Source organism: Thalia democratica, chromosome 1, assembly GCF_965202585.1.
Source record: "Thalia democratica chromosome 1, ktThaDemo2.hap1.1, whole genome shotgun sequence".
Lineage (NCBI taxonomy): Eukaryota > Metazoa > Chordata > Thaliacea > Salpida > Salpidae > Thalia > Thalia democratica.
Genome location: NC_139165.1, coordinates 71,816,365 through 71,839,379, shown reverse-complemented (window position 1 = coordinate 71,839,379; position 23,015 = coordinate 71,816,365). Strand labels below are relative to the sequence as shown.

The window sequence follows — 23,015 nt, the reverse complement described above, 5'->3', positions numbered from 1 at the left end:
CTTCTGAAAAAATCAAAATGTGTCAAATTAAAATTAAATAAACTAATATACCTTTGTCATATTATTATGATATTTAATATGTTTTTCTTCTCACTCAAATATAATATATAGTGATAAAACATCTGTAAAAGAAACTTAGGTATAGATTACATTCTAAACAAAACAATTAAATTATAAAAATATGATATATTAGTTAATTAATGTGAATTAATTTTTTACACAACGGAGTAGATTTACACTTAGTTTATCTATTTAATAAGTATGTATTACAAAACCAACTTTTTCTAAGTACTTTTAAAATTTTGTTTTTATTAACCAGTTGCTATTGTAAGAAGGAAATTATTATCCAACAGATAAAAAACATTTCTAGAAACTAATCTGTCTATTTTACAGTTTTAAGTCTAATCAGTAAAATTTTTGATGGTTTCAAAATGTTATACAGGGACGTAAAACTAAATTAATCAAATTACCTCAAAAAACTAAAAAAAAATCTCCTTAAAATATATTTTTGTTCAGCAGGCTACATTTACATGCTCGCGGGCCGCAGGTTTACCCTTCGAGGGCCGCAGTTTGCCGACCCCTGTTGTAGAGCTTCTTAAATTTTATCTTAGTTCAAAAAAAAGTTTTGTTTGATTATTGTATACTTTTTGTAAAAAAGCTTCGAGCATTTGTTCAAACACATTTTTAAACCGAATGCACATAAAAACTAAAAATTCCAAAATTTATAATCTTTTCCTTAAGCTTTATTAAAGGACAAATATTTTTCTACAACTACAAATTCCATGGCTTTCTTTAGAAATTTTACATTTCAATGAGATTTACAAAAGCATTTTACGAAATATTTTCTATAAATAAAAGTAAAATTAAACTTCACAGTAGGTATGACATGATTATTTACAAGCCTTGTAAGAAATTACTCATACATATCTATTGTTTCCGGTTTTGGGTAGCAGAACCAGCTTGGTTGGGAACTAAATAGTTGAATGTTTAAAATCAAATTAAAAATTTTAACCAAGGATAATTCAAAAATAAAACTACAAAGGATTAGTTCTTTTTTAAGAGAAGTGTCTGTACCAATGCACTACTTCACAAATTACCCTTGGTTATTACCAAATTTACTTTGCTTTATTCTGACCAGTCTGACTTTGTTAAGTAGTAGTTATGATGCCTTTTTTAAAGATAAGTTTAGAAAAAACTGATTAAAAAACATTTTTGTTGAACTGTACTATGCTATAATTTGTGGCATAAAATGGTATAAAATTTCTTACAAATGAGCTAAACACTGTAATATAATGAAAACAAGTCCTGAAGACCAGACATGTTATTTGTCAATCTAACAAAATTAATCGGGCATGTCATTTTAAGTTGAAACAAACTAAGGCTCTTAAGCTGTTCATTTTCAGTTGGTATAGCAACTCATTAGCATTCTTGCAACCCTGCTGACGACAGTTTCAAAAAACTAAACCCGGGTCTTAATCTACCAAAGTCTTGTGGTAGGGTGATTAATGTAGTAAGACCACACCCTTATATAAAATTGAAATTTTAAAACAATAAATACTTTTTTTATAACACAGATAGAAAACAAGTAAAAGAAATTAACCCGGTATATTACCCTTAACTTATAAAAAAATAACTTCTCTATGCTCTCTGGGTCAGGCTCTTTTATCCTTATTCTTAAATGTATTCTTTTCAATCTGAAACAGATGAAATTTTAAAAAGTTGATCACCGGATCTTGATAGGTGGCATGGTTGCTAGAATGCTAATGAGTTGCTATGCTAACTGACCATGAATTGAGTGCTTCATAAGTGTTTTAACTAAAAATGGCATGCCCGAGTAATTTTGTAATATTGTTGGGTTGACAACTGGAGTGCTTCAAGATTTAAAGTTAGAAATTTATTGAAAGTCAATTTATAAGATGAGGCAAGCTACCTTAAAGCTGCTTTTTACATAATTTGTTTTGGTTCAGTTTTTTGTTCGTGCTAAAAAATACTATTTTTTTGTTTTAGAATATTCATTTACAACTATATATTCAATTGTTTATTAAACGACAAAAAAAAGAGCTCTAAATATTTGGTCTTAGGACCTGGTGCACAAAAAGTCTTCCGGATATCGAGTCGCATACAACTTGGATACTTTTAAGGTCTTATAAAGGACATATTGTAAAAACATATTATCTTAAAACTTCTTTAAGTATTTAAAAACATAGTTTAAAAACCTACTCATAAACGTTTCATTTACTGAGTAAAAACAAAACTCTTTTTTGTACGTTTTAAAGTACAAAGCAGCAAAAACTGTACATTATAGCTAAATAGGTACCCATTAATTAATTAACTGAATATTTTACAATATCATCATAGAATAAAGTGTTGAATCTAAGTTGACAAAACTTTTTTGTACTATTTATTTACACAAAGATTAAAAAAAGTGCGAAAACAATATTGATGAAAAGCAGAGACATGATCTAGTAGTACGGGCTGCAACCGTAATCTCTTCGGTCGTTCTTCTTCGACTGCAACTCGCCTAGCTTCATGCTTCTCTCGAAGCAGTCGCTCCTTATCCTTGTCCTGATTGGCTGAGCAAGCAAGGTGAGTATCTGCGGCGTGAGATCGGCTTCCTTGTTCTGATTGGCTGCTTGGATGAGCGGCTCGTAGAACTCGAAAGTTTTTTGCACCTGTGACCTGCTCAGCACCTTGTTCCACACCGACACGGATGACACCCACCCGTTCATGTTTCCTGTGGAGAGAACTTAAAATAAAGATTTTGTGTCTTTTGATCTAGTTTTACGTATCTATTTTATGTGCTTGTTATGTATATTTGTTGATTGTGTTTTCGTTTGATTAGAGTTGCAGTGACTTAAAATTCTTTACTAAAAAAACCCGATTGTGAGTAATAACAGCGATCTTTATCACAACTTCACTGGTTAATGATTAAGTATTACATTCTTGTTTAGACACAGTACATTAAGTTTCTAACCTTGTCTTGTACTCTTTTCTTTGCTGTCGCGTCCGATGGTAAAGTGACCGTTGTTTGGAACCTCACGGTTCAACCTTGACGTGTAAGCAAAACCTATTCCAACGTTCATACCATTTACATAGACATTCTGCAACCTTGGATGCCACACGACCACAATATGAGCCCATTTGTTCAACACTTTGCTAAAAAAGTTTTATTAGATAGCAGTCTTAGTTTTTTAAGATTTATTTTTTGACTTTAAAGTAACTTTATTGATTAACTTACTAAGTTGGAATCATTCTAATTCTATATTCATTGTTTCCGACGCTAGCTGTAAATCTTAAGTCTTTTCTTCCCCTAAATTTTTTTTATTATTATTCAAAAATAGTAATGGTAATAAGAATTAAACAACTTTCTTCAACTACAATCTTAAATGTTTACCAACCAATAAACTTGTTCAAGGATGAAATTAGCTCGCTTGTCTGGGTTGCCGTAGCTAAGCAGCACGCTTCTTGATCCATCATTAAATTTTTCGAACTTGGCCATAATGGACACTGTGAATCCGCTCTCAAGATCAAAGTCTGTGAACATCGACTTCCCGCAAGACAAGTACACATTGCTGTCTAGCCTTGTTGCTGAGAAAAATAATTTGGTACAGGTTTAACAAAAGTTTATACGATAATTTCGTTGTCTTAAAAAAATTATGAAGATTTTAATTTGAGAAAAATTATGAGTTGTTGATGTGTTTAACATTTTTAGACCAAACAAGAGTTCTTGAAATAAAGGTTTAACAGAAACAAAACACACCAGGAATTCCGTTAACACCGATTTCATTTTGTTTTCTCTCTTTGAAAACATTAAAAAGTTTATTCATCCTTCTCACGCACATTCTTTTCTCCATCAGTCTTCCGTATTGATACTGGTAATCATCTGTTACCCACAGTCCTTCATGCATACCTGGTATTTGAAAAAAGTTAAGTTTAAACTTTTTTGTTTGTGTGTACCTTCCGAGTTTTTTGTTTACGTCTGTCAACAATCGCTAAAGGCAAAAGTAAACCAAATCTTTTATAATTTATTTTCCTATTTTTAAATTTTTTTTAAAGAAGGAAGTTCTTTAAAAAACATGTAAGTTAAGTTTTGAAGAATAACATTTTTTAGCAAAGTGTTGGTACTTATTAAGTAAAAAGTAAAATATATATTTTTTTGAAATCTAAGTGGACAACAAAATTTTGCAATAGACTAATTAACTAACGAGGGCAGGTAGGGAACATCTTGTTGTTGCACTTTCTCGTCATTGTGGGCAGCTCATCAACTCCGCAATTCCAAGCTGGCACTTCCAGTTCGGTGTTGGGATCTATGCACTTTCTCACCATAACTTCTGTTTCGTTTGATTCGCACCAGGATGTACAGGCCTTTAGTACTATCCAATCGCTAAGCTCTGCTTCTGTATAGGTAACGAAATGAAAAAAAAAGTTTATTTTTACGATTCTTGTTGTGTATAGTGTATTTTATAAATGTTTATCAAACTCAGTTTATCAATATTTTTAATTATAATAGAAAAGTTTTGGCGTAGTGTTTATTTTATAGTAGTTGGACTTTAATACATAAATAAAATATGCAGTTTGGACTATATGAGAATATTTTAAAGTAATGTTTATTTTATCACTAGATATCTTAGTTTTTATTTTCAGAAATGTTACAAAAATATATTTATAAGTCTTTTATTGCCCTTAGTATGAATTTAGCTTCATTAAAATAGTATCAAACAAAAATAAGTTCAACTAAACATACAAATTGTATACACTTTATTTACAATCAATGAAAGATAATATTAAAAAAAATATATATGAAAACATATCAAAGTATGAATCAAGTTAACGAAGTGATAAACTTTTAATTAAAGTTTTCCAAACTTCTTAGGATAAATCTATTTTTAGTTCAGTTCGTATAGTGGTCATTAAAAACTTCAAGTTATTTTTCACTGTTTTTAACGCAAAAAAAAGCAAAACTTACCACCAATTTAACGGCAGCATTATATTTTAAGAAAATAGTCTAGTAGTAGCCATTAGCACAAGGAAAATAACTTTAGAAACTTTTATGAGTATGATAATTTCAGTCCTTTATTAAATTAGCTTATAACCGTGATTAAAAAAATAGCTTACTTGGACATCCGGCACAATCAGACCCACAAATGTTACAAGCATCTGAACTTTCCAAATTTCCAATCGAATAGCTCGCTTGAAAGCTTCGTTCTGTAAAATTTTTACTAAAAATCACATTGTAAAAAAATACTTACATTTTGTCTATTAAGAAAGATGTTTTGGTTTGAGGCATTTTATGATTTTTGACTTGATAAATGTTTGTTGACATTAAACTGCTTTGTTTAAGAGTAGCTAAAATTACATTTGATACCAAAGTAAAACATACTAGGTGAATAGTAGTCGATGACTTTTATGCTTGATGGCTTGTTGCCTCCAACTTTTCCACTTCTCTCTATGCGAGTTTTTGAACAAATTTTTTGATCTTTGGCCATCTAATCAGTAAAAAACAAAGTTTAAGAAATGATTTACAGATAATAGAACCTGATGTTAACATACAAATTGCTAATGCACTATTAATAAGTTTTTGTTCTACTTACTTAGCATTTTTAGTTAATTTAATTTAAGTTTAAAAAAAATCTCTGTCAATACTAATACTAACGTCTATAATTTAAAAGATCAGAAATTAAGATATTTTAAAGAAAATAAGAATGAAAAATAGTTTTGATAAATATTAGATTGAAACTAATTACCTCGTCATAGTAGTAGTTTGCACTTCCTTTTTTCATTTCGACTTTCTTGGCATTATTGTTTCTTTCAACTTCCTTGCTCAGATCAACTACGAAGCCGTTGGGGAGAGTAATTTCGTATAAAAGCATCCCGGTTGGCTCATCATCTTTTAACCTGTCAGTTTATTTGGGTTTATTGTAAACACTCTTATATAGTCTTGTGATTAAAAAAAAAAATCAGTTTTTATACTTTTTGCACTTAGTTTTAAAAGGTTATAAGAATTTTAAACTACACAGTATATTTACTTATGTTTATTAAACAAAAATAATAAATAAACAGTTTAACAGTTAACTAAAATAAAGAAAATTTACAGTTATTGCAATTATTCTATGCTATAAAGTAGAGCAGTGGTCGGCACGGTGTACACTGGTTCACTTTAGTGTACATGAAATTTCTTTTAGGGTGCACGAGACTTTTGGGGTGCATGAAACTTATTTTGGGGTACATGATTTTTTTTCGTGTAGAAACTAAATTAAAGATTTTTCAACCTTTCTACGTTTAAGACATATTCAACCTTGATATCTAATTGACCATTTTGTTGTTAATAAAACGACCATTTTTGTATTCTCCTAGTTCTATTTTGTTACATTATGTAAAAATTCTTCCACCCTTAGCCGCCCAAAGAAAAACCGAAGTGAGCAAATTCATTCGATAAATTCATTTAAATTTACCGATCAATAAAAAGTACCAAGACTACTGATTGTTAATTGGGGTAGTGGCAATGTATTAAATGAATCTAGTTAGTATTTTAGACCTGGGTGATACAAGTAAAATATTGTTGTAAAAATTAGATCATCGATAATAAAAGTTTATTGAAATGGGTAGGGTAAATTGGTAAGTTTAGTGTTAGCGTGTAAAAATTAACTAGGTATTATTACTAAAGAAAAAACGATTAAAAGTGTTTGCATATTCTTAACCACTAGCGGTGCTAAAGAATGCAAATTGGGTGCACAGAATTTTAATTTTGTGATTTAGGGTTCACGGATTCGAAGTAGCGTGCCGACCACTGAAGTAGAGTATCAACAACACGTTTAAATGAAAATTTTCATAATCAAAACATGACGTACTCGCAGCACAGATTTACTTCTGCGTCATCCAGCGACCCTTCGATGACGTCAACGGTGCACTCGAAAGGAGAAACGTTATCCTGCGACGCCATGACGTTGTAGCACACCGACATCTGTACGATTCCCATACCGGAACCGCCGGCTTCAATGATGACTTCATTGTTGTTTGACGTAGGCAACTGGTACAAAAAAATATTGAAAACAACATTTACATTAAGTTTATGTGTTACTTAAATTACATGATAAAATAAAAATATCTTTTTTTGTAAGATAAATAAATAATATTTACATCGAATCGGTTGAAGACTTGGGCATTTTCCGGCACAATGTTAACGCTTTCTGAAAAATCATCGGTTCGCACAGTGAGAGTGATGTCCTGTTTCGTGCTGCTCATCAATGATGCTACTTGTGACAGAGCTTGAATTGCGATCACTGTGTTCTGTTTTTGTGTTTTTGAATGCGTTAACAATTAATTAAAAAAGTCAAAAAATTATTTAATTATTTTAGTAATATTTAGATTCAGGATGTAAATACAAGCTATGTACTCAAACCAGCTATAGATTCATCAAAACTTTTTGGCTAACCTGCGTGCTCGAATAACCTCCGAGGTCGTTTCTCTTTGAAGCCAGCCATTTAAGAACAGGAACGGAAGATTCAATGTCGTCTCTTCTGACGTAAGTCAAAAGCGCGTATGACGTCATCTCAATTTCATTCGATGGTGGTCGGTAGTAATAACTACGTTGTTCTTCAGGTTCCTTTTCATTAATGTTTTGCCAGTATTTGTGGCCATCTGGTTATTAAATTGACTTGATGCTTATTTATATCGATAAAAGAATAAAAAATTGTAAGATAGGATAGTAAAACTCTAAAAAAAAGAAGTATTACGTTAATAGTAAGTAAGTGGTTTATGTAACTTAAATTATTTCATATATTATTGTCATTCACTCGTGTTTTCGTAAATTTAAAACTTCTTGAGACTTATGACTCATTAAAACTTTGAGTATAATCGATTTGTGTGAACAAAGTTTTGGTTAAAAGTCACTTAAGTCATTAAATTATGATAAAAAGCTGTTATTTTAAAAACAAATTAGGTTTTTAATACCAGTAGTACTGCTTAATCTTTAGTATTCTTATCTGTAGCTTAAAACGGTACTTTTAGAATTTTTTTTTTACTTAACTTACCTTTTTCAGTGGCGAGGGCTTCCAAGAAGATAAGAGCTTCGTCGGCTCGCACGCTCTCGCTCGTGTGCAGGGCGTAAGTGACAATTGCCAGCGCGAACGGTTCGTACATGATTTCGTCCAGTCGGTTTTCCAAGTACGTGCGCGTGAGATCAATAGTTTCCTGTGATTAAATTGCAGTGAAAAAACCTGAATACATCAAAGTTTGGTTTAGTTATGAAAACAGTGCTTGATCGCTGTGCACTAAATATAATACAAATAATAGTTATTGACAAAGTTTAAGAAAAGTTTATATATAGAATAATTTCGTTAACTTTACCTTGAACTCGCTTTCTCTGTTCTGCATGACTTCGGTGAGCGAAATGAGAACGTAGGCGGCCATTGTGATGTCACTATTCACTCCTCCCTGTATTATTCAACTGATGAATATTTGGTTTTGCTAAACCACAAAACAATTTTAAATGATCATCGACATTACCGACCTGAATGCTTCTTGAGCTGACTTTTCCCGGCTCCATGAAGCTCCCGTCTTCCTTCTGCTGATCGGTGATGAACTCGAACGCGGTCTTGACCGAATCTTCCAGCTGCAGCCTCATTTCGGGGCGGACCATCTGTGCGAACTGGAAGCATTTTACCACGAAGGCGGTCAACCACAAGCTGCCCGATTTGTCCCGTTGGCCGAACGCGCTGTACGACCCGTCGCTGTGGCGGTAGCTGAAAAGTTTTTTTTTTTGTTAACAACAAAGCTTGCTTTTTATTGTTAGAGAAAAAAGAAATATAGATAAAACATTCCAGCTAGAAAAAAAAATGATTTAAATTAGTGATTGCTTTTAATGCTTAAGTTTAAAATAAAAAATAAAACTTAGATTATATTTTTTTTGATAAAAGAGCAAAGCAAACTAAAAACAAATTGCATCTAAAGATGAAAAAAAACTTAGAATAAGAAAATAGTGTACTGAAATTTGAAAAATTAAAAAAATACGTGGCATTTTTAAACGGAATCTAAAATAAAATATTACATACAAAAATTTATGTCTTTTTTCCGTATACTATACGCAAAAAAGAATATTGTAAACTTACTTAAGTTGGTTCTGATAACCCTGAGTGAAATGGCCGAACGCTTTTTCTTTCGTGACGTCATCGAGTTTTCCCGCGCGTTGTAAGTAGAGCGTGACGAAGACGTCAGGAGCGAATCCCTGCATGTTCTGCTCCCCGCACCCTGTCGGTTCCCTCAACAACTCACCCAAGTTAGCCGTGGTGCTGCCCATGAGATCTCCTGTGTTTTTTTTTAGTTGAAAAATGGTAGCATATACTTTTATTCTTATTGAATGTGTAACTTCAATAATATATATTTTTTTATTGATTAAATTTTATTTTAACTAGCTTTTATTCTAACCTTACAAACCACCCTCTTTTATTTTGTTAACGTTTTATTCTTTTGTAATTAGGAGACTAAACTATAATCTAATATAAAAATCTAATTTAAATTTATTACGAAACCATTAAGTTTTTCTTCAAAATCAATTACTAACGGCCTTCATTTAGAATGACTCAAAAGGTTTGAGTTAAAAACAAACGAACCGTACAGATACAGTTTGACTTGCTCCGATCCTTCTACCACATTTTCAGGGAAACGAACTGTGAACTGGCTGGAATCAACAGACTTGTCCAAACCATCGCGGTTGAAAACTGTGGATTCTGAGAAACATTCACGCACCCCTTCAGGCTGTTATAATAATTTTTAATTATATTCTTTATAAAATAAACCAAAAGCAGTCTTCTATGTCTAAATTTATAAGTGTTTTATAATTGAGACCGAGTTTGATATTTTCAAAAACTGTTAAACTGAAAACAGATTTAATGATTAGTTGGTTGTGAAAATAGTTAAAAAAATGATAAATGTTTTTATTGAGCATAAAGGTAGATTCTCTGCTTTTACCTCCTTGAAAAACTAAAAACATTAAAGTTTTAATTTTATTAAAAAAATCTCGTATAAGTCTACCTGAACGTTTATCTTTCTGATGAGTGAGTCAGATGCAAACAATGACGTGGCAGAAACTTGAACGGAAACGTCGCCCAATGACGTCATTCTCAGCGGGAAGCTGACGGAAACGGAGCTTTGGGATTTCACTGTCAGCTTGCGAACGTTCCCTGCAACTTTGTCGTCGCCTCCTGGGATCAAAAGCTCGAAGCCTCCGTCAGTGTTGTCATGGAGTTTTAGAGTTACCTTAGTTTTTAAATGTGTTGACTTCTTTTACAATTTAAAGTTTTTGTAAACTTTTATAAACCTTAAGCACTGACAAAACTTTCATTAAATTTTCTTAAATTTTTGAATTAAGAAGAGGCATATCCCATCCTAAAATTAGTACTTTACTAAGAAATGTGTCAAACCTGCACATCAGTGTCGAAATAGTTGAAGACAAGCGCCTGCACCACTATGATTTCACCTCTAGTCACTTTCAAAGGAAGATTCAGGTTGATGAAAAAGTTTCTGAACACAGTTATCTGTAAAATATTAAGCTACATTTGGCGGCTTTTAAGCGTGACATAATCAAAGTCTACTTTGAAGAATATCAAACCTCATAATACAAGTAAACAATTTAATGTTTTAGTGTTAAGCCTTATGCTTTTTCATTATAAGTTCTTTTAAATGAGATTGAGAACAAATACATTCAATAAAGTTATATTTAGTTAAAGTTTAATTTTAGTAGAAAATTGGAATAATAACTTTTATTTTATTTGTTTACTAATTTTGATTTATAAAAAGAGTTAAAAAAAAAAAAGATGACTACTTGTTGTTCATCAGCTATTCCAAGTCCTGAAGTTTCAGAAACAGAAAAAGCATTTAGAACCCATGAAGTTATGGTGTCAGGGGCTGTGGTGTTGAATTCAGCTACTCCATTCTCACTGTGGTATGTTTTTTTTAAAATAATTCTGCTTTAAAGTCTTGTTCTAAGTGTGAAAACGAGATTTTAACAATTCAACTAATAAAACAAGCTTACTTAACTTAAATTAAATGATTTATTAACTCGTACTCTTTTGGTGTTTAAATTTGTTCTTTTAGTGGCTTATCCATAAATTTACTTCTTATTTAAGTAACAACGTATGTATTTGATTAAAAAAAATATAAATGAAATAAATAAAAGATAAGCATGTGAACTTTTTTATTAATAAATGTGTTTTGTTATTTTCATGCATGTAAACAGTTTGTTAAAATCATTCTGTTGGTCTTAAATAGTTCAAAAATAAAGCTGCTACAAATTTTATTTTTTCAAATCAACACCCGTTACTTCCGGTGAAGTTTTTTCTAAACATGCTATTGAAAAAGTACTCCGCGAGGTGACAACTTCACAAGTTGAAACAAATTTTCACCCACATGCTAAACTACACACCCCGATTTAGAGTCATCCCACAGCCAAGTCTCGGGAAAGTAAGTTCGCGGCTTTTTCGTGTCGGGTGAATCCCCTCCGCTTTCCGCTTCGCCGTCTGCCATCACGAATGACTCAAAATTTGGTAAGATGCGCAATGCCATTATGTCTGGCGTCCACGGGTTTTCTGATGGTTTAAATCTTTTTATTTGTGAGGTCTTGTGCCGTGGTTTGAAAGTTTTTCATTTAAGCGGTTTTCATGAGGATATAACAACTTGTGTTTGTATAAATTTAGTAAATCAAATAAACAACAGAACTTGCACAAGTTTTTTATTTTTTTTATGAAATACTTTGATCTTTATGATCTAATTTTTTTTAAATTTTTATGTTATTTGAAAAACATACACTAAATTTTTGAACTGATTTTAAAATGTTAATAGAAAAACTAAAAAAACAAATGAGTAAAAAATTTATATTGTCATCGAATTTTTTCGCTGCTTGGTATCAAAGTTAAGAAAAAGTAATGTCTATAACTTTTTCTGACTTGATCTTGAGGAGACTTTGAAGTTTATACATGTAGATCTTTGCTTGCCAGATTAACAAATCAAAGATTGTAAAGATAGCTGGTTAGTTTAAGCTTTTTACAAATCGTCACCAAAACAGAGAAACAAAAATCTATTCTGGTTAACTGACCCTGTTTTTTCGTTGCTCCAAATCCAAGTTTCAGGAAAAAAGGTTCTTGGCTTTTTACTACTTATTTTGTTTGTCGATGAATCAGAACTTATGGAAGCACTTGTTAAAGGCGCCGAAATTTCTAAAATTGGCTCATTCCACCAACCATCTGGTTCAAAATGGTTATAAATGGTTGTTATACTTTCGAGGGCTTATAAAGATATGAATTGGTTTACTTTTGATAAAGCGTAATGTTCAACTAGTTTAATTTTTTATGCCATTACTTTTTCCTTTTTTATTTACATATGTATTTTTTTATACTTTGTTACTATTTTGTTAAAACTAGTTTTCTATTTTTATCTAGGTTTTTAAATTCATAAACAATTAACTAAGTTTTTAGGATAGGAAAATTAGCTTTACAGAGTACTAAAACAAAGTGAAAGTCAAAGTAAGTTTAATAAGAAACATGTATGAGATAAAATTTTATAATTTAAACTTGATAAATAGTAAAAATAAATATCTGAGTTTGTTGTTAAAACGTTTAATATTTAACCTGTTTTAGTTGTTTTTTAAACTTAATTTGAAACAAAAACATTTTAGGAGCTTTGAATATTATAAGGTGATTAAAAATTGTTTTATGTATTTTTTAAATCAATGTATAGTAAAATATCCTAACTACAAACTTTCTTTGATATTTTTAGATTTGAATGCCAATTTCAATCACCTGCATTCCAATCAAAGTTTCAAACTTTAACTGGTTACAAAACATCTCACAGAACTTTTCTAATTTTTCTACTTATCATAATTTATACCACTTCAACGTTTTATACATACAGCCTTAATTTTCTTCGATAATTAGTAAAAAAAAAAGCAATAAGTTAGTAAAAGCTCTACTTTGATATACACCACTACAATTAAACTATAGTTTTCATCCAGGGTTACCCACTCTGTTTTTATATCGCTCCAAACCCAAGTTTCAGGAAAGAATGTTCTTGGCTTTATACTTTTTGGTTTTTCAAACTTAGCAACTGATACACCACTTCTTATCGGAATTTCAAATCCCAAATTAGCAGCAGAATAGTTAATCCAAACACTTTTGTCTTCTATATTTATAAGTTATTATATATTACGTTGATACTTAACACTTTTGATATCTAAGTTAGGTAAAATTGTACAATGAAAAATATTTAAACTGTTTCTTTTAAGTGTAAAAGTTGCTCATGAGCTGTTACAAAATATGCAATTTTAGCTGTACAACACCACAAGAAATTTATAGGTTTATTTAGGCCAACTTAAAAAAATCCAATTTTGCAGGTTTTTTTTATCATCTGATTTCTATGTTTGACCTGAATTCTATACATCAGTGAATCCGAAATAAACAGAAAAATATGAACTGTATGCAAATTTCAACCGCACCACTGAAATTTATAGCTACTAACATTTTAGACTGTTTTAGTAAATAAAACAAATTGTCCTCATACATAAAAAAACCAAATTTAACACTTATGGGCATTTTTTTTTAAATTTCAACTTTTAGGTTTTGTTTTTACCTCACTTCTCAAAGTTTTTTTTTTTATGTAAAACTTTTATTGAACTGCAATGTTGATTTTATGAATGAACTAAAGTTTAAGAAACCAATTAAGTTTAAACAAAAAATTTTAAAGTTTAACTAAAACATGAAAGTTTTAGCATTTGTTAAAATCGAAGGAAATAAAAACCAAGTTTAAAGTAAGAACAATTAAAAAAATAAACAAAAAAAAATTTTTGTCCAAAAGTTTATACTTTAGTAGACCACATACTATATATCTAAAATTGTAGTTTTGTATGTTTGTCAAATATAATTGCAAACTTTATCATTTAAATAAGCATCAGGCTCTAAGGTCTCGAGTTTTAGTTATTCATAGCTTAATTAAACTTCTTTTTTTTCTACTAATCACGACTGAAAAAATATTTAAAGCCTAGGCTTATATTTAATTGCTAACTAAGTTAATAAATCAAAAACAATTCGTTAGTAAAAGCTATCTATAGATTCACACCACAACAAAAAATCTATAATTTTCATCCAGGGCAACCGACTCTGTTTTTATATCGTTCCAAATCCAAGTCTCAGGAAAAAATGTTCTTGGTTTTTTATCCTTGGGATTGTTGGTGTCAGGACTGCTACCTAAAGGTTCTCTTGTTCTACCCACTGAATATGCGCTATACGTTACCCATACAGCTTCTTCTAATAAAATTAATGTAAAGTTTATCAAAGCCGTCTTCATTCCAAACCTTAGAGCTTTATACTTACTTAAAACTTTTCAAGTTATATAAGAAAAAATAACTTAGAACTTTATTATAAACTTCAGTACATAATTTTTGGAAACTTTTTTGTTTTAAAAATAACAAACAATTTGCAAGTTTCTTTGTTTAGCCAACTCTTATTTTTAAAACTTATGAATTTAACTATAAAAACTAAACTGTGTTAATCTTTTTATAATTTAACAGTTTTTTCAATCAAAGTTAAATTTAAAATTTAAGTTTGAAAAACAACTATTATGTTTAGAAGTTTGTTAAAAAGTTAAAAGTTTTAGGAATATTAGTTTAAAGTTTTCCTAGTGCAAGCTATTTTAAGGTGTTCTTATAAAAATAGGTATTTTTACGTGTAACACACTTATCCTGAAACCATACTTTTCTCAGAAATTAATTCTAAGCTTCACTGGTCACTTTTAGCAAAACTGAATCTAAAGTTTTCAAATTTTGAATGTTTAGCTTATGATTAAAAGAATCTCTAAACTTCTACTACTATTTATAGTCTTGAAAGAACACTTTCTCTATATCCAAAGTTGTAAGAAAACAGTTATAATATTGCTATTGATTACCAACATGAACTTTTCATATGTATTGCTAGTGTAAGCAGCTCAACAAGGTATGGTGCTAACCGAATTTAGAAATTTCCAAAACATACTAATATCTAATTTTTCAAAAATTCGAAGTTTTATGTATTAAGGATTAGGTAAAAATATAACTAAAAATTCAGACTAAAATTGAAAAATTAAACATTAAAAGTACATTATGTTTTTAATTGAAAATTTATGTTGAATTGTTGCATTCAAAACACAGATTTAATTAAGTTTGTCTAATAAAAATCAATATTACTAGACGAAGCTTGTTTATCTAATTTCAAGTCAAATCAAATCTGCATTCTTTAACATGCTTTATTGAAAAAACAATTTATTGACTTAGTGAGTATGTTAATCCAGATCCAATTTTCTGGAAAATAAGTCCTAGGTTCATTTTTTTTTGTCTTAGCTCCGGACCAGTTGGGACCGTCCATGAAATCAATGTATGGTATGGTTGTTGTAAACATTCCAGTTCCGACATCTCAAGGAATTGATGTCGTGTAAAGAGGCTCTATTTGGCATACATTAAATAATAAAGTGTTTCTTTTTAAGTATTTCCACTATTCTTTTTGCAACTAACCGTACCGTGATACTTTCTTTTTTAGTCTATATCAATTTGCATATTCAATATTTTTAAGTATTTTTATTTGTTCAAAAGTAATACTGCTATCAATTCAGTTAAATACTTAGTTTATTAATTCTTTATTGTGTATGGACAGCATATAGATAGTCTTATTTTTGTTTTATTAATTTCTAGACACTGAAACAATGTTTTGATTTAAATTACTACCAATATTGGTTTTTCACTTTAATGTATGTAGTAGATCGTTTGTTTTAACTTTCAGACTACCTAAAGTCATTTAAACTAAAAAAATTTGTGTTTTATAAGTATTTAAGTTGAAACCAAATTTTTAGTCAAGTTTAATAAACTATAAGAAAAAATATAAATTTGGCTTTATTTTGATAAACATATCATGTTTTTGAAACTGTTCTAATGTTTAAGTACCAAATTTCAAAAAGGATTAAAATTAACTATATTTTTTTAAACAAGTAAGTAAGCAACAACCTACCTTGTCTTTTGTGCAGATACGCGTCACTATAGACGTTAACATCAGCTGATTCAAAAACTTCATGAGCGTCCCTGCCCTCATTTACACGTGGCCACCAACCCCACCATGGGCCGTTGTCATAGCTACTAGTTTCTCCATACTTTGACATTTCTGATGAAACCTGAAAACAATAGAAACTGTTGTATATTTTGATGTTTTGATATAAAGCCGCTTGTTTTTATGTGTTTCATTTTTTCTAAAAGTAGGTTAAGTTGTTATTCATGTTTTTTAACCAAGAAAATTCTGTTCAACCTATAAACATATAAAAAGTTTGTCTAGTATCTAAAAATCCTATTGTTACTAACTTGGTTCATATCGATGTCATTTCCTTTCTTAAGGAGCAACACGCTCTTGTCAACGGCCTTCAAACCAACAAAGTTTCCGGATTCTCCGGTTGCAACGCTTATTGTCACGTCATCACCTGCGTCCACGCTTGTGGACGACGAAGACATGCTAGTCTGCAATTTTTTTCAAAAATACAAAATAAACTAAAAAAAATTGTTCTAAAACGATTATTCAATTTTGGAAACGTATGAACATTAGTATGAAACTAAACTACTTTTTGGCATCAACTTAGCATAAAAACACTATGAACTATTTCTTTTTATTTTAAATAACAAATAAACTACAAGCATACTGCAAAACACCAACAGTGGCTTGAAGTGCAGTTTTAACGTTGAACTGGGCAAAGTCGGCCACAATTTCTCCGCTCTCTCTGTCCGTGTAAGATACCAGCAGGGTGGCGGAAGGCATCATGTCGTGCGCAATTGTTACGTCATAAGTGAACTTAGTTTGTCCGTTTTCGTAAGTTTGGTGGTCGAACGACAACATTTTTCCGCGAGATTTTACCTGGTAAGTTGTTAAAAAGATTTGAAATTTAGTAAAATCAATCCACAACGATTTGTGTTTTGTACAAGTTTGTAAAACTTTTGCCAAGCAAAAAAAACTTCCAAACTTACCATAAAGCACAGGCTGTTTGTTTCTTTTCTTGTTCTTATTTGGAAGGATGCAACTGTTCCAGGACTGAACTCGTCCTCATTGGTTGATATTTGCAAAAAAGACCCCGAAGGTGACTCCCCAGAATCAGTTTCCCAGCCAACCGAAGCATCGCTGAGGTCACCGCCGTCTTCATCTTTGCTCACGTATGCCTGTTGAAACGAACAGTCATTTAGCTCAACTTTAGAATTTTTTATTCTACTGCTTAAATACAATTTTTAAATATTTATAAAAATCCAGCAAACAGATTGTATCTACTGCAGCTGATAAATTTTAAGAACTTACCCTGAAGTTAACGCGGGAAAAATCTTGATCGGGAACGTCGAACTCGACAAGGACTTCCCCGTTTGCGTTCATTTCGTACTCGACGACAAAATTCATGTCCGGGGCGGCGGTTGTGGTCGTCAGTGGCGGGGGAGCCAAGGTTCCATCCAGCTCATCTCCAAGGTCCAACCTCGGCAGGTAGTAAAAGTAGTCGCTGTTCTTTCTGTTAAGGTGTTTGGATTTGACTTACTGGTTTAAGAAAATTAAAAACTTTAGTTTGTCGTCTAAATTTTACGTACTGCAATAGTGGAAATATATACATTATATTCACTCGTAATAAAAAATAAAAAACAAGCCCTGGCAAAAAAATAAATTATAAAAAAAAGACTAAGCTAGGTAAATTGTTTTGTTTCTTTTTTTGAAAAAAAATGTTTATAAAAACATTAATGCACGATTAAAAAAATTATCTAAACTTTTAGTGTTGAATAAAAATTAAATTTTACATTATAAGACAAGCATAACTTACTCCGATCTAATTTCAATACTAATTTTGTTGTTTTCAGTAAAAGACATCGGAACAGGAGTGTCATCGTGTTGAGAAACTTTCAACTGTTTTTAGATTAATTGTATATTATGATAGATAAAAAAGTTTGTACAGTTATTTGTACTAATAACATATATAAGTTTCAAAACATTTGATTTAAACATATTGAAAAGTTTAAATACGTTCATTGATCAGTTGTAGTGACAGTTTGCTCAAAAATTTTATTTTTTATTACAAACTCACGTAGGCTGTGTATTTAAGACCGGGCTTGGTTATCTTTGGCGTGTACAGTTTATCAATTTTGTACATTTTTGAAAAGGTGTCGATTTTAACAGGGCTTGCTTTAAACGAAATGCCAGTTAGTTTCTCTTTCACTGAACCAGTTATGTCGATCTTTTTTCTGTAATTTCTTGTTTCCCAGCCCATAGCTCTGAGTTTTTCTCTGCTGATGAAAAGCTCCGCTTCTCCTTTGAACATCTGCGAAAGTTTAAAGATGAATTAAAAACGATCGCTAGCAGTGTGAAACTTACAAGCTTCACAAAATTAACAAAGTATTTTTTAAAGTAAAAAAAGTTATAAAAACGATAGAAAAAAGAATAGTTTATAATATTATTAATTAACTAGTTGATATTTCTTCATTTAAGTATATTTTATAACCAACTTTTTATTTTTTTATATATTTTTAAAACTATAAAAGTTTTTTTTGTAAATATAAGGCTAAGTATTGCAAGTACCTTGAAACTTTCTTCGTACTGGTTGGGCATTAGAATTTTTTCTCCGTCCAAACCGGTTGGCGTGACTATTCTCTCGCTCCAATACCAGGGGCTGTATATGCTGTTAACTTCAACAAGCAGCTTTCCTTCACCTTCCACTGGCTTTCCGTACGTGTAACTGATAGTAGTAATAGATTAAATCAAGAAACAAACGCATTATTTTTTAGGCATTTTTAAAATGCTAAACATACAGCTTTGAATTTTAGGCTTCAGTATTGTAAATGACCTTTAATTTATTTATATATCATACATCTTAACGCTAAACCTTTTTGAAACTTCTAATTGAGCTATTAACGTCAGTAATATGTAAACCTTGAAATGAATGTTAAATGAGCTGAGTTATAATGTTTAATATCACTTACAAAACCAATAAATACTTTATTTTGTAAAATTTTCTGAGCTGGTAAGTATAAAAAGGTATATATATATTTTAGATAATTCAAAAAATTATGAACTTTAAAGTGAATGAGACTTACGTAGCTTTTAGTTTTATTTTAATGCCGTCCATACTTTCGTATGCAAACGATGGTGCTTCAATCAAAACTTCGAACTTTGGAAGCTTGTACTTTTTCACTTCAATTTCGATTTCATTTTTCAAGCCCTGTTTTAATTAATTTCAAACACAACATAAAATATTTAATTTTCCACAGTTTGTTTAAAATTTTCAACTAAAAAAACTTAAAAAACACAAGCAGCACCAGTCATAAATTTTACGACGTTGTCAAAATATACAGTCCGAAATCAAGCTTATATATTTTACAGTTTCAAAATATCATACAACTCTCAGATCAAAAAACGAACGGTGGTCTCGTCTTTAAACGTCAGCTTCCACATTCCGGGCGATGAGTCGTGGTGAATGAGGAGCTCATCTCCAACCACTCCCATGTCGGTCTGTTGATCCTGCTTCAACAGGATGATGTTGTTCTTCGGATCCTGCACTTCGTACGACATCGGGTGGTTGTTGATCGGCTTCAGCTCCGAGTCGAGGTTGACTGCCCTGAACTTCACTGCACAAAGTTGAGTTTGTTATTTGTGTAATCTTCAGATCGTGTTTCAACAAAATACAAATAGAGTAGATTAAGTATCTAGAGGCAAAATGTAGGAATACTTTACGTTATTTTAAATATAGTATTATACGTTTGATTGATGAAGAAACTATCAGAGGTCTCTACTATGTAAAAGGAGAACTAATATACCTAATTTAGTATTTCATTCTTAATCTATCACACAAAATTTCTGGCTTCAAAATAATCAAACCTGTCTGTCCGGGCTGGTAAAGGGGCTTATCGGTCTGAATCATGATGGACTGTGATTTTCTTTCAACATCGAAGTCTTTTGATTGATGGAAGAACAAGACTTCGTTCGTTACCGTGTCAGTTCCTTCAATGTGAAGCTCAAATTTGAAATCAGCACCCAACTTCATCGGCATCTGATTTTTTTTTGAAAAACACGCTTAGAAAGTAAGTTTATTTTCTAACTTTAAAATACTCAAATCATTTATTAATATTAGCTTTAAGAAAACTAAAAAAATATATAAGAAATCGAACAATAGCTCCGATAAAATATTTTAAATTTAACTTAATAGTTTTTAGATAATGGAATTTTTACGATAAACAATGTACTTTGTTTAAATACAATAGGATCAAGTAAACTAATTCGTAACAAACAAAAAAACGTGCTCAAATTTGTTTATAGTTTATTTTAGAACTTCCCTTAGCTTTAGGCATGAAAATACTATTTACAATGCTTTTCCTAGAACTATTCAAATCGTGATAAAACTTCCATTATTTAATAAACTAAAGGCACAGCGTAATAAATATACAAAAAAAAACTTCTATAAAAATTATTTGTTTTACTTTAAAAGTTCTTATTTTACAAAAATAATAAGGTTTAAGTTCATACTACACTATTTATCTTATTTTTTTACCGCTATCAAGTTACAAATCTTAAAGATAACCCTAAGGGGATATTTAGGTTATATGCTGCATAGGTGTCAAACAGTGCTTTAGCATTGTTACATAACTCAAAACCATAGACATTGCAGCAGATCACAGATCGGTTGCATTAATTTTGATCAAAATATTGGCGGTCATAAGTTATTGCAAAAGCTTGGTTAAACAACAAATAATCAATTTCAAAAAGTATCAAACTCACCTTGTGCGTCGTTACGGTAACACTTTTGCCTGTTAAAATATGCGTGTAAGATTAAAACAAACAACTTAAAAACAAACAAAGTACAAAAACATTAACATGTGCAGAGTGCAAGTAGAATATTATTAGTAATAGCTTATCAAAACACTTTAAACAAAAATAAACCACTTTAAAACCATACCGGGTTCAAGAACTTTTTCTTCTCCATAAAAAGGATCTTCTGCTGTACCCAGAGAATCATCAGAAGTGTGAATCATAAACTTGAAGCGAAATGAGACGGGGTTTTCGGTCTGAAGCAAATTGCAAGCGAAGTTGAGAGGCTGCCCTACTCTCAACGTTTTCGGTACATAGCATACGTGTGTGCTGCAGATTGAATGGTTTATTAGTAAAAAGTAATTAGTGTGTCGACAATAAGTACTTCATATATAAAAAAGAAATTACTTGTTTGTTTTACCAAAAGTAGATTCTTCAAGGGTAGGCGCGAAATGGTCAGCAAATGTTCCAACAGCCAAACAGGCTACTAAGATTGCTAATCTTAACATCTTTGATGTCATTAATTCTATTTAAAATTCTAAAGAAAAATGATATACTCATGTGCGTTGTTTTAGCGTTTATTTGCATAAAATGAAACAAATGATATTTTGAAAAACTTTGCTAAAATTAGTACGACAAACCTAAAACTGCGATTGATACATTTCATATTTCAAGCTAAAAATCATGGTTATAAAGCCCGAATAATACCATGAAAATTGATACTTTATTGCAAAATTGCATTGCATTACTGAAGATGCCCTCAAGGCAGTACAACAACATCGTTTATTTTAAATTGACATGACAATCAATCTTAAGATAAATACTTAGAAATAAACTTAGTTATATATTTTCTTTTTATGCTTTCAGATCTCTTTTCTGTGCCTGTTAATATTTATTACGTTGGTTTCTCTGTTAATTTAATTATTCAGTAAAACTTGGAACGTAAAAAAAAAGAATCTTATTGTTTAAAATGTATACATAAACAAAACAGAAAAATTAAGCTCATTAAGTAAGGAGTGTCAAACTGTTATATGCAAATTAAGTTAATCCGTTATCAGCAAAATTACATCTTTTTTTGTAACTAGGAGGTATAGCTAAACTTGGTACAAACGAAAGAATGATAAATTGACCTTGTAATTATTATTTAATAAACTATTGTATTGGAAATAAAAAATTATTGTCTATCTTATTTTTTTACAGGTACTAATCAGTATTTATGATATTTATACTATAGTGTGATTGTTGAGTTCAGCACGTAAGATAATAAATATAACTTAAAATAAAATTGCATTTTAATTGAATTATCACTTATTATTCAAAAAATTTGACACAATTGACCATTTTTAATGCCATTGGTTTATTTTTCTTTATTCGATAGATTGTTTTTACGTTTTACGAAAAATTGCGATTTACGATACGCTTATAGAAATTTTTTTCATAAAAGTCGATAAAAAAGATAATAACATGAATAAAGTATCAAAAGGATAAAAAATGATAGTTTAATGCAAAAAAAAAAAAAAAAATTCTCATCTTAAACATATCCTTAAAAAAAAAAGAATATGTACTTCTTTAAACTGTTAAGAAAGTTAAAAAAAAAGTAAATATTAGATCTATAGGAACTAGCATATGTTAACCCTCCAACTGATATAACTTTTAAAATTTTAATAAGAAACTCTAATATAAATATGCAATATCTAGTTTTAACTGTTCCTAAATAACTTTTATAGTTAAATGTAGTTTATTAAAAGTCTTTTTCAAGTTCAATGATATTGTTTGAAGTTCTGCTGTATTGTTTTCAAATATTATAATACTAGTTCTATTGTATTGCGCTTAATCTTAATAATCAGCTTTTAAATGAGATATAGTTTTTTAAATTTTTTACTGAAAACTTAGAAGAATAGGTTCCAATATTAATCTGTTTTTAATAGAAAGAACTGCTTAAATTTTATCCTAATACTATTTTTTTCATTAAAAAAATAAAAGTTTTCTTGCAAATTTAGGTATATAGATTAGGTGGTCACTTAATTTATGCATAACTAACTAATTGTACAATTAACTTCTTTAAATCAAAACTTTATAACTTCTATGACTGTCAAATAATTTATATTTGTATATACACTATTCAAAGATTTTTAATTTCATATTTCTAGTGCTGTAAACTTTTAGATCGTGATGTATTGACCATCAAAACAATGC

General features: G+C 30.3%; 1 protein-coding gene across 4 annotated transcripts; it reads right to left on the bottom strand.

The window, feature by feature from the left end:
* Positions 1–2,027: 2,027 nt before the first annotated feature.
* Positions 2,028–21,359, bottom strand: LOC145849142 (CD109 antigen-like). Of its 4 annotated transcripts, none has more exons than XM_082954240.1 (35): positions 21,228–21,359; positions 20,968–21,149; positions 20,790–20,818; positions 19,893–20,064; positions 19,437–19,642; positions 19,112–19,236; positions 18,597–18,753; positions 18,106–18,339; positions 17,845–17,927; positions 17,340–17,541; positions 17,018–17,206; positions 16,710–16,907; positions 16,364–16,516; positions 16,020–16,179; positions 14,144–14,291; positions 10,820–10,934; positions 10,419–10,532; positions 10,030–10,254; positions 9,609–9,753; positions 9,108–9,303; positions 8,510–8,741; positions 8,347–8,433; positions 8,031–8,190; positions 7,433–7,638; positions 7,138–7,287; positions 6,849–7,027; positions 5,745–5,895; positions 5,381–5,486; positions 5,116–5,205; positions 4,206–4,397; positions 3,761–3,910; positions 3,399–3,588; positions 3,239–3,310; positions 2,975–3,156; positions 2,028–2,734 (listed from the first exon to the last, which is right to left on the bottom strand). In XM_082954240.1, the coding sequence occupies exons 1-35, from the start codon at positions 21,338–21,340 to the stop codon at positions 2,463–2,465; spliced, it is 5,565 nt and encodes a 1,854-aa protein (XP_082810366.1). In that variant the 5' UTR covers positions 21,341–21,359; the 3' UTR covers positions 2,028–2,462. The 4 variants fall into 4 exon arrangements, with proteins under 4 accessions (XP_082810366.1, XP_082810364.1, XP_082810365.1 ...); XM_082954238.1 differs by lacking the exon at positions 14,144–14,291 and adding an exon at positions 13,014–13,170; XM_082954239.1 differs by lacking the exon at positions 14,144–14,291 and adding an exon at positions 12,089–12,236.
* Between the last annotated feature and the right edge of the window lie 1,656 nt (positions 21,360–23,015).